At 35.9% G+C, this 12,785-nt stretch overlaps 2 protein-coding genes across 2 annotated transcripts in view; one reads left to right on the forward strand and one right to left on the reverse strand.

The window, feature by feature from the left end:
* The window catches only part of LOC106876389 (glycerol-3-phosphate acyltransferase 3), a 51,975-nt gene extending 50,352 nt beyond the window's left edge, over window positions 1–1,623 (reverse strand). Inside the window, exon 1 of the mRNA XM_014924906.3 lies at window positions 275–1,623. Coding sequence (XP_014780392.1) covers window positions 275–424 — 150 coding nt within the window. The 5' untranslated portion in view covers window positions 425–1,623. The remainder of the gene's footprint in view (window positions 1–274) is intronic.
* A 1,772-nt stretch (window positions 1,624–3,395) lies between these two features.
* Window positions 3,396–12,418, forward strand: LOC106876390 (ATP synthase F(0) complex subunit e, mitochondrial). Its single transcript, XM_014924907.2, has 4 exons — window positions 3,396–4,321; window positions 8,280–8,334; window positions 11,099–11,200; window positions 12,273–12,418. Exons 1-4 carry the CDS (start codon window positions 4,277–4,279, stop codon window positions 12,314–12,316), a joined length of 246 nt encoding a protein of 81 aa, XP_014780393.1. The 5' UTR covers window positions 3,396–4,276; the 3' UTR covers window positions 12,317–12,418.
* The last annotated feature ends 367 nt before the right edge of the window (window positions 12,419–12,785 follow it).

Consider the following 12,785-nt stretch of genomic DNA (forward strand, 5'->3'; position numbering starts at 1 on the left):
AAAAAAAATTAATGAATTCTGTCGCAAAACATTAAGTCTACAAGTGGGAGTGTATACAAACACGTTGTAATCAAAAAGAAAAAAAGACCCCACTATTACTACCAGCACAGAAGGAAAACTGAAAGTTGAGATGAATTGTAGTAAAGAGCATCGTCTGCTCAAAGTGTTTGGTCGATTGTTGTTGACCCCGGTCCGATCTTGTTGACTGGGACTCCGGTGTTTGATGCTGGAACGAATCGAAGGGCGCAAAAATGACAAAACTAAGTTAACTCACCTGAAAGATTTTCAGTAGTAGCTTCACATATCTCTTCCTGACGCCCAGGGACTTACCAAGAGAAGCGAGTACTATAACAGTGAATAAGATTAATATCATAGGAAGAACGAGGACAGATAGAACGGCCAACAGTAAGTGTTCTTGCTCCATAGGGGATCCGTGAAATGTGAACGTCTCCAACAACACCAACACTACAAACAGCAGCAGCAGTAGCACCACCACCAATGAACTTCTACTCGCAAAGTCAAGGTCTTTTGTGTTTCTTTTTTCTTTTCTTTTATTCTTGTCTTTTTTTCTTCTACTTCTTCAAAATTTTGAATTCGTTTGTTTTTGTAAAATAATATTGCTTTTTCTCTCCGTTTATGAATTAAAAATTTTTTTGTTTAAATAAATTTTATACTTTTTTTTTTCAGAATATATACTTTAAATATTTCAGAAATAAATAAATTATTAATGCTACATTTTAAAAGAAAGACAGAATATATAAAAGACAAATAAAGCTGTTACGAAAGTCACGTTTAGAAAATAACACAATGTTTGATAATTATAACGTCTTCGAGAGTAGAACTTGTTCGTTATTTAATCGGCTCTCATAGAATAACGGTGTGAGTGTTGTAGTTCTCGCAGTCGTCGTGGTGATTATTGTTTGTTTGTAACTATTATATTTTGGTTGTGCTGCCGGTAAAACACCTTTTTCTTTTCTTTTCTTTTTTTAACCGGGACAGAAAGCAGTGACCGTGAACCGTTATAGGGCTTCCGAGACTGGTGTAAGTATCCTCAAACCGAAAACCTGGTCCAAGTTTGTAGATACATTATGCTTAAATAAAAGAAAGAATGAAACTCGGTACAGTGGTGGTGTTAAACCGGGTGACGGGTTAAGTCTCCCAACTTGGGCTGATCATGGTGGTATTTGAACTCAGGACGCAAAGAGCCGAAACAAGTATCGCAAAGCATCCGGCCCGACGTTTTTGTTGCCACACCAATCCATCGCTCGAGTCAAAGTTCACTCGGCAGGATATGAACTCTAATCGCAAAGAATCGGAACAAGTTCTGCGAAGCATTCTGTCCCATGCCCTAACGACTCTACCAATTCCACAATTCTCGAGCGCCTAACTAGATGGCTTATTGTCTCTAAATTGCGATAAGTCACTGCTCTGAGTTCAAAAAGTGTCGTGACTCTGCGGTTAGAATTAAAATCCCGTCGAGTTAGCTTTAGCTCGGGCGATGGATTGGTGCAACCTGCAAAAACGTCGGACCGGGTGTCTGGCAGCACTTGAATACAGAAGTTTAAATCCCGATTCTAACCACAAAATGAAAGTACGTTCATTTACGAAGCTTTTGGTTTGTTCGATCAAGCTGATGGTAAAAAACACACACACACATTTGTTGTTGTTGTTTAACCCCAGGTCAGTCCTGATCGAGCAGCTCAAAGACGTTCCGTCGCAGCCCTTTTGTATGTGAGGCTACATTTTTCCAAAGTGTTCCTTCTTTTTAAATATGTTTAGTTGTGATTTGGAGGAGATTTAGCTATTAGTTCCCGAAAGCAATTTTTTATAGATCTTGCACAGTCAGGGCCAACCTAGGGTTAAACAATTTATTAAACATAGAAGTAATTAGAAAAAAAATCTTTCTGAAAGTAAATGACCAATAAGGATATTGCTACATTATTTACATTTGACGGATATTTGTCCTCATCTTGTTTGTTGTTAACACAACGTTTCAGCTGATATACCCTCCAGCCTTCATCAGGTGCCTTGGGGAAATTTCGAACCTGGGTTTTCCTTCCTATAGTGTTTTTCAATCTTATTATTATTATTATTATTATTATTATTCAGGTCACTGCCTGGAATTGAACTCGGAATCTTGGAGTTAGTAGTCCACGCTCTTAACCACTACGCCAAGACACCTGATGAAGGCTGAAGGGTATATCAACCGAAAAGTTCTGTTAACAACAAACAAGATGAGGACAAATATCCGTAAAATGTAAATAATGTACATAATTCTCATCTCTCCAATATAAAACTGGATAATTAATTTGAGCTGACCTGTCGTGGCACGCCAAAGTAACTGTTTTAAGCATAGATTAAATTTTTAAAATAGTTTAGTACCAGCTACAAATTTCTACATATGGCTTTGTGCTTTCTTATCGGATCTTTGTGTCTGGCGCAATGCGGAACAACGTGCGAAAATAACGAACTGGTGTGGGCCTTAGGTTTCTTTGTTTCCTTTCAGCTCCTTTCCGTAAAACGCAATGATTCACTCCATGTCAAAGGATTGGTGACATAAGACCGTGGAATTCGCTTACCGTGCCCCTTTATTATCTCAGTTAAATGCAGTTTTACCACATTTGGGAATCACTGGGAATAGAAGCTCTCCACGTTAGCTCAAAAGAGTCATTGTCTTTTTAGCCCCGGTCAGCACTGATCAGTCAGACCTATGATCAGAAGTGTTGCAGCCGTCACCATCAGACAGTATATATAACACTATGGTTGTGTTTCACATTTGTAATATAGTGAGTTGAAAAAAACTTCGTTTAATGGGTATTATATATGCAATTAATATATAAAATATCGTTGTAGTTGGTGTTTAAATTATAAAACTAAGCAAGGGAGGCAACTACAATAAGATCAGTTGATCAAATTATTGGGACAACGTCGACAAATTGGCGTGAATCTGGATTTTAAAGTCAACTTGAAAGCAACTGATATGTTTCGGTATTATTAAATCTCCTCAATGAAGCTTATTCCGCTCAGTTGGCATGACTAATGTTAATCAATATACATAGAAATAGAGAGAATGTAGTACATATCAAATACAAATACGATAAGGTCTCACCTATTCGATCATAATTTTGATCAATTGGAATTATTCAAGCAATAAGTAGATAAAACGCCTTAAATATTGTCTATCAACTGAGTAGCATAAGACGGTAGAGAAAAATTTGAGGGAGATTTGGCTGATTTTTCTAGCAGAACAAATGAACATGTAAACTAGTGATGGCAAACTATTTTAATTCGATACGTTGAAGTTAAATTTCTTTATGAATCCTGTAAAATATAGCTTATCTATTTTAGTTTTAGGTAAATGCTTGTTGATAAGGTTTTTTAACATTATATTGCAGGGATATTTTTTCAAACTCTCTCGGGTGTCACCTAAAACCCGCCGCGTGTCGCCGCTGACATGCCAGACCTCCAGCATCGATGTGATTCCTCGATGGTTCTTAAGCAAGTTAAGGGGACTTCAAGGGTGGCCTAGTTGCTTGTGAATATGGAAACGCCAACCAAACTATGGAGTGCGTACTGCCGTTGCCTGCTTCTCTGCTTCCCAATTCTTGCAGCTCAAAAGATGTTGTCGGAATGCAAAGAGGTCGGGTGCAGTTATATAACTGCCGTACTTGCTTCGGTAAAACAAGAAGGAATTAAAAAAAAAAATCACATCACCAAATCTTATTAAAAGAGTGACTTTTAATATAGTCTTTCCAAGAAACCATTCTAGCCGGGTGCAGAGATGAAGATATAAGACCTTTAGATATCCAAATTCTTCAAGTGAATTAAGAACTCTAGTAGCGCTTTTTAATTAGGCAAAAAACCTCTACATTTTAGTATGTGTGAATAAATTCTAACACAAAAATGTACTTAAAAAATAGAATCGCAAACACACATCCACATAAAAAGCGCAGACATAAACACGTGTAAAGGCACACAATTACAAATATAAAGAAATAAGCACAAGCGTTTAAATGCAAACGCACACACATACAATCACATGCAAACAAATAAACACAAAGGTATAAACAAAAACAAACAAATATGCAGACCAAATTATATATAAACGCACATAAACAACCCCAAACGTAGATGAATATATCTCACACAAAAGACATCACCAATAAACACACGCTTAACGAAGCAATATTCTATTATTCTGTTATTCTATTCTGTCGACACCCTACGGAATACTGGTTTATAAAAACAGAACACAATTCTCGCTCCTGTTCTCAACATGGCTTCTGCAGTCGCTCCTGTCGCGGTTTCTCCTTTAATCAAAGTAAGCTTTCTTTCTATTTAAATTACTAACAGGAAAAATATATTTATTTCTATAATAACGTCAGTTCATAATCCAAATACTATAGTATTAAAAAAAAAAGCAATCTTAATTCCTCAACAACTATATTTTATAATATTTTCTTATTATAGCCAAGGTGAACTTGAACTCCTGTTTTTATAATCAAGTTCAAATGTTTTTTTAAGAATATCTCGATGAATTTAATGAATATTTCTTACTACTTTCAGTAATAGCACTCTACCTTTATAAGGACATCTTGGGAGAAGTCTTTTTTTTATAGTTTATGCACCGTATTTGTGTAAATTCGGTGTGTCTAATTCATACGGAGCTAACTAACGAATATATAACCATAGGAATTTATCAAAATTAGGTTGAGGGAAGCATATAGTGATATATATATATATATATATATATATATATATATATAATGGACAGAAAGTTAACTTTGGTCCTCACGATATTTTGTTAGATATGCTTTCCTGTAATGTATTGTCTTTAACATTAACCTGTCACCTGGTTTTACACCATTACCTCGCCTTTTGGTTCTCGGCTGTGTCCACTCGGCTGCAAGGGTTCGAGCCAGACCTCAGGATAAAGTACTTTCTTTTCTCTAACCTCAGAGCCTTCCAATAAAGGTCATGTGTACTGCTCTTCCTCCTTTAAAATTAAAGTAATAGTAGTAGTAGTAGTAATAATAATAATAATAACTGTTTCTAACACAGACACGAGGATATAGTTTTAGGGTTGAGGATAATTAGTTAATTCAGTTACTTAACAGGTGTTTTAATTTATCAGCCCCGGTTAGATGAAAGGCAAAAATTGACCTTGGCGAGATTTGAACTGTGAACATAAAAGCTGAAATAATTACCGCAAGGCATTTTTTCCCGACTTTCTAATGATTCGCCCAAATAATACGAACGTTATGTTTGGTGATAGTCTTATAAAATGCTATGTTTTCCCCTTGGTATTGTTCTTTTATTAGTGTTAGTTGAGACACCAACTCTATTGGTGTTCGTTTTGTTAATCTCTAAATAATCTTCAAAACTATCTTGTTATCGGCATAACTACAGGGTTTTACCCCCTGGACTTTGGGGGGTAAAACCCTGTAGTTATGCCTTGTTATCCACCATATATATACCAAGAATCAAAAAGGAAAGCCTCTAAGTACTATCTCGATCTGCTAGAAACAAGAGCAAAATCTCTTTTAAATTGCATCTTCTTGTTGTAAATAATACAGGATACTTTGAATTATGTAGTCCTAGATACACTATATCTAAATGTAAGATAGACTGCCCATAGTTGAAACAACGTTGATCATAGGTCAAATCAGGGTCAATCTGGGTTCCAAAGTGCTTCCAGTTACTTCAAACTAACAAGGTAATTGGACTGGCCCTGATAATATCCTTCCATTACTTGCAGTGAATATGTTCCACTTCTAACCCCCTAGCCTTGCTAAACTCTTCCGTTTCTCTGTAGAACTGTATCCTTGTTTTAGAAACATTACCATGTATTCTGTTCACAAGAGGGGTAGCTCCTCAAACCCTGCCAAATATTTTTTTCTTACACTTAATTTGACCATCTCAAATGTGATGAGGCAGCTATTAACAACCTTCTCCATCACTCTACCTACTTAATGATTACCCCTACAATTTTTGTGAAACTAGATTTGCTGGAGAATACTTTAGCCTACAACTATTAAGTTTCTATAAAATTCAGGTGAGATCTGCAGTAGAGGACTGTTTCTACATTTGGGATGTAGCAGCTATACACACAGTCATTGTAGACTGGACTGCATCTCTCAAAAGTCAGCCCTAACTGGTTGGTATGAAGTCACTCATTAAAAATTTCCAGCCTTGGGACCATAAGCATACTTCCTTCTCTTTCTGTCTACCACTATTACAGTAATATTTGTTCCTTAGAACTAGCTACTCCCTTTTCATCCCCACTAAAGCAATCCTGACTAACTCATCTCTCCTCTTAAACCCTGCATTAACTAACTATGCTCAATCCTCCAGAGAATTGGTTGCATGGAATTTCTTTCGTTCTGATATTTTCCCTTGCAGCTGTAAATGTCTGCTATGAGAAGTATTGTCCACTAAGCTGTAAATAGGAACCATATGAAATAGAGTTCATTTAGATGTATCTGATCATTTTACCATTTAAAAAAAAAAAATCACTGGTTAATGTAGTACAGAGTGTAGTTCCTGGAAAAAAGATGGCATGATTTAAATCGCTTAATTAAATAAGTTAGATCATAGGCCAGCTTGTTAAGGGCTGCTCTGAGGCTAAGCATAAAAATCATAATTTTAAGCCTTTTGCTATTGTCTTGGGTCAACCAAAGCATTGTGAGTGGATGTGTTTGACAGAAACTGAAAGAAGCCTGCTGTATTTGTGTATATATATATATATGTGTGTGTTTGTTTCTCTTAGTATTACTGTCTTTGTGAGTGGATGGTAGGGATTTTGCTGGACATCCTCACCTTATGTTCACTTTGATGGAAATTATAAATTGAGAAAACATCTTTTTTCTTCGACATATAGCAGAATCAGTTGAGTGTCAAACAAAATACTTTATGGTAGAATCATCATTATCATTTAACATCAGTTTTCCATGCTAGCATGGTTTGGACAGTTTGACAGGAGCTGGCAAGCCAGAGGACTGCACCAGGCTCCACCATCTGTTTTGGCATGGTTTCTACAGCTGGATGCCCTTCCTAATGTCAACCACTCCACATTACAGTGTGTACTGGGTGCTTTTTATGTGGTACCAGCACCAGTGCTTTTTACATGGTACTGGCACAGGTTCCTTTTATGTGGCATTGGTACGATTGCTTATGTAGTGCCAGTACAGGTTTTTTTCACATGGCACTGGCATGGGTGCTTTTCGTGTGGCACTGGTATGGGTGCCAGGTAAATACCATAAGTTGTTCTCACAACTTATATCCTGTGTTCAAATCTCTCTGGTTAACTCTTCCTATCATCCTTCCAGAGTTGGTAAAATATAGTACCAGTCATGTATGAGGGATGATTTTAATTAATTAGGTGCAGGCAAGGCCGTGTGGTCAAGAAGCTTGCTTCCCACTTATGTGATTTTGGATTCAGTTCCACTCTGTGATATTTTGGGCAAGTTTCTTCTACTATAGTGTCTTCTACTATAGTGTCTTCTACTATAGCTGACTTAAACCTTGTGAGTGTATTCATTTAACAGAAACTGAAAGAAACCCATTGTATATGTATATGTGTGTGTATTTTTCTCCTAGTCTTTGGCATTACATAATAACTGTAAAACCAGTGTTGCTATCATACAAGCAAACTACTATGAAAACGTCTGGCTACTGGGAAATATTACCTTGCTTGGAAACAAGTGTAGGTTGGCAACAAGAATGGTATCTGGCTATAGAAAATCTGCTTGAACAAATTTCATCTCACTCATGGAAATATGTATTAAAACAATAACGATAAAATCCACCTCATAAATTTTTGGCTGTATGTCTATGTAAGAAATTATTACCTAAGCACTGTCTCATCATCAGAGAATTGGTCTTTGGATTCACCTGTGCTGCATTTCTGGTTATAACTTAAGTTCCTTCTATGCCATTGTTTAACTATAGTCATTGTGAACTATGTTTAGCCTTGTACCAGCCCTTATTGGTTCTAATTATATTCATGCCCTTTCTTTTTTAAAATGGTAGGAAAGTGAGCTGAAGGTGATTTGGCTATTATTTCTAGCAAGCAAGTGACCTTTTAGAGACTTTCTCTTCAGCTCTTTTAGCCCACTGAACCACAATCAGTCTTTTCCTTCTTTTGTAATGCTGGAGTATGGAGACATTGAAAGTAAGATGTGTTAATTGTCATAACCAATTGCTTGATCAAATTTCTGTACTATATCCCAAAAGCAGATCGTATTTTTTATCATTTTTTTTTTCTTATTTCTTTGTAGTTCTGCAGATATACTGCTCTGTTCAGTGGTATTTTGTATGGTCACTTCAGATACAGTAAGTCAATTCAATATTTTAAAGAAATTTTTTCTTGTACACTGTTACCATTATTTCTTCCATCCAGTATAACCAACCAGTAATTGGGTGCATCTGTGTTTATAATGATGATAATGATGTTTGTGTATTTGTTTTTATCTTGTGTTGTTTCTTGTATTTCAGAAACTATTGAGACAAGAAAGTTTAAAATTTCTTATGAATATATTGAATGATGGAAATATTAGTACTGAATAAAATACTTTTCAATATTTAATTACAACTCTTAAGGTGGCAAATTAGCAGAACCTTTAGCATGCCAGGCAAAATGCTTAATGGTATTTCATCTGTCTTTACATTCTGCATTCAAATTCTGCTGAGGTTGACTTTGCCTTTCCTCCTTTTGGAGTTGATAAAATAAGTACCAGTTGGATACTGGGGTTGATGTAATCAACTAGTCCCCTCCACCGAAATTGCTGACCTTGTGCCAAGATTTGAAACCAGCATTTATTTACAGCCCTTTATTCTCTGAGTTCAAATCCAGCTGAGGTCAGTTTTGCCTTTCATCCCTATGGAGTTGATAAAGTTAAAGTAAATTCAGCAATATGTTGTGCTTGAGAAGAAGATCCATCAAGCCAAGTGTAACTGTAGTCGTGGCAGATACCGGTGTCATACAACTGGCACCTCCAGTGACATATAAAAGCACCCATTACACTCTTGGAGTGGTTGGTGTTAAGAAGGACATCCAGCTTTAGAAACCATGCCGAAGCAGACTGGAATCTGGTGCAGCCCGTCAGCTTACCAGTCCTGTTCAAACTCATGGGTAATGGACGTTAAATGATAGGTTCCTCTCGTTTTTAGAATCATTGTTCTCAGCCTGATTATTGTGTATCAAATAAGAATGCCAGCCAATCCTAAACCTGGGTGAAAAAAAAAGGAAGGTGTTGCTAGGAGTAATGCTTCAGCATGGCCACAACTTATTGGCTGAAACCAGTAAAAGAGTATAAAAGAGCTAGAATGTGTCTTGTAAAAGTATCATACTATAGAATCCATCCCCCCAAAAACCATTGCAATCCTGAGGCTGATATAACTGGAATGGCTGGTTCAATATATTGTTTAGCATGGGATGGACTAAGGAAGGACATATAATGAAAATTTTGAAATTTCGTATGTGAAAAATATAATGTAATTGAAATACATTTATGTTCATAGCAAAGGAAGATCTAATAGTACAATCTCAGATAATGGTTTTAATTGTAAATAATACATCCAGATATTCATCTTACAAGTAGATATAATAGTAGTGTGTAATATATCTACATATATTGATCATATGTGTAGATATGTGGCTGTGTGGTGAGATGTTTATTTCCCTACCACGTGGTTCTGGGTTCAGTCCCACTGTATGGCACCTTGAGCAATTGTCTTCTATAGCTTCGGGCTGACCAAAGCTTTATGAGTGGATCTATAGGTGTGTCTTTTTGTGGTTTTGTCCCCCACCACAACCTGTCAACGACTGCTGTTGGTATGTTTATGTCTTCATAACTTAGTGGTTCAGCAAAAGATACCAATACAAGTACCAGGCTTAAAAGAAAAAAACCATACTGGGGTTAATTCATTCAACTGAAATTCTTCGAGGTGGTGCCCCAGCATGGCTGCCATTTAATAACTAAAACAAGTAAAAGATATAATAGTTAGAGGTAGAGAATATATTCAAATACTGACCTTGTTTGTGGATATTAGAGTTGGAGTAAACTACAAATACTGACCATTTATGTATGTACAATAGTTGTGTAAAATACATTCAAATACTGACCACATATATAGGTGTATTATTTGTAGAAACTAAATTGATGTATTGACCACATTTGTTATGATTTTATTTTCATTTGTTTGGTTAATATTAGGTTAGATATTTCTCCTGATTAGGGTCAAACGGAAAAGTGTCCTAGTGAAATTTAGCTCCTAAATCATGCCTACAACACCATTCATGTTTGAATGATTCTCAGCCATTCATCTACCTTTAGATTTGTCAGCACCCACTATAGATTGTGGAATACAGTTAATTCTTTCGATACCAACCTGTCTGAGACCACTCTTGATCCTATGATATAAACCTCCAGTTTTAAAGGGATCTAACTTAAAAACCTTCTGTCACAATTTTGTGTTCCAAATACCAATTTAATAATAGCAAAGTTTATTTTATTAAATTCTTCACCATCTTCATTTAATGTCCGTTTTCCATGCTGGCATGGGTTGGATGGTTTGATAGGAGCTGGCATGGTCAAGAGTAGCACCAGGTTCCATTATCTGTTTAGGCATGGCTTCTATGGCTGGATGTCCTTCCTAATGCCGACCACTTTATAGAATGTATTGGGTGCTTTTTACATGGCACCATCAGTGCTTTCTATGTGGCACCAGCAGCAACAGGGTCATCAAGTACTTTGCACAACAAAAAACCTCTCAACTTGGAGTGGGGAGTAGTATTGAGGTGGTGTGGCTTTGTGCCAATTGTTTGATGTGTGGAGACCTGTGAAATAAAGTACTTTACTTTAAAAGCAGTAAGGCTTGGCATCTAGAAGGGCAGCCAATAGCAGAATACAGTCTCAAGAAATCTCATTCAACCCATGCCAACATGGAAATGCTAAATATATAAACATTGATGATTATATTTTGTGTGTGTGTGCATTTGCCCTACTACATTTTTTTTAAGCCAATCTTTATATGATTGTAAACATTGCTCTGTAACTCTTCCAAAAAGTAAACTTGTTTTTCTCTTCACTCACAGAATCCCTTTCTAAGAAAGAAGTTGTTATTCAGGAAGAGGAGAACAAAATCCGTGCTATCCGGGATGCTAGGATCAAACAAGAGACTGATGCTGCTGTAGCAGGTGTGTTGACTTCTTGATTAATTACTTTGTGATTGGACATTTAAATGAATTACTTGTTGACTCTTATCTTCCACATCTAATTTAGTGGCCTCCACAAACATTACTTAAAATAGTTCAATCTGAAGATGAGAAAGGACAGATCTCAAAGAATTTTCCATACTGGTGAAGTTGTTGCTGCCAGTATTGTTGTGTAGTGTCAGACTAGCAGTTAACCCTTTAGTATTTTAAACCAGCTATAGTTGGGCAAAATACTCTACCTGTTTTGTGTTCAAACCAACCAGATCCAACTTCTCACACCAACCTTACAATATCATTCTAAAAATTAATAGTTAGCTCAACAAAATCTAAAAGCTACAAGATATTGCATGATTAATTCAAAACAATATGAATAAATAAACATTACTTTTGACAGAGAAATCTGAATGCTAAAGGTTTAAAATATCTAGCTGTGACCACCCCAACATTTTCCCCTTTTCTCTTTTTTTAAGAATAATGTATCTAGGACTACATTATCCACTGTGTCCTTTTATGTATGACTGCAACATATAATCTGAAGGAGATTTAGTTGTTATTTTTAACAAGTAAAAATGACCTTTACCATGTAGAGCCTTCTCTGGCTGTGTATGGTTACAATTAAAAGTAAATTTAGGGATTGCAGCCTAAGCCTTGATATTGAATATTAGAATATTGAAGTGTGTCTTGAAGAGAATTTCAAACACTGGTAAAGGTATATACACTGTTTGCATTAGTTGGAATGATATCCTCATTCCTGATCGTTGCTTTCACTACGTTTTGTCTGTGTATGCTCCAGCCTTCATTGTCTTGCGAAAACTACAATCAAGATGAGGACACCAGTTCAACCAATAATGTAAATAATGTACATGATCTAAATTCCTCATCTCACAAATATAAAATTATACAAGTAATGGTATTTTGGCATCATTCAATAATCAATCTTAGAACTAAGTAAAATATGCTTTTCTGAAAATGGGATGTTTCACTTATTTTTTTTTACCATATTTGTTCTGTTTCAAATTTTCAGTGATTTTAATTACATTTTTTTTTTTTACAGCTGAAATGGCAGTTTTAGGAAAAGAATTTGGTGTGACAAAATAATTGTAGCCATCTATAGTTTTTGTATCCACCTTGTATTTGACTGATTTGTTTTACTATGTATAGACATTAAAAGACAATAAAGTGCGGATAAATGTTTGAAAATATCTGTATTTATCTTTATTAATTTTCAGTGTGTTAGTATTCTACATGTTTACTTAAATTGTTGGGATATATATAAAAGGGCAATTGTTTTCTTAGTTCTAGTCAACCTGAATCGAGAGTGATTTGGTTGCTATTTCCAAGTTTTGCCTATTCCAGGTAGAATTCATTTGATTTAATGAACCAGTAAATTTGTGGATTTGTGTCAATCTTAGAAATCAATAATATTGGACATACAATATATATTATCTCCCTCTCTATAAGAGGGTAAAGACCCCCTTCGGTCATAAATGACCATGGGATTGCACCAAGAAAGTTCCCCTCTGAAGCACAAGTCTGGGCAAGGTTGTTTGTGGAAGACCAGCAGTCG

The sequence above is a fragment of the Octopus bimaculoides genome, chromosome 14 (genome assembly GCF_046866305.1).
Source record: "Octopus bimaculoides isolate indiv1 chromosome 14, ASM4686630v1, whole genome shotgun sequence".
Classification (NCBI taxonomy): domain Eukaryota; kingdom Metazoa; phylum Mollusca; class Cephalopoda; order Octopoda; family Octopodidae; genus Octopus; species Octopus bimaculoides.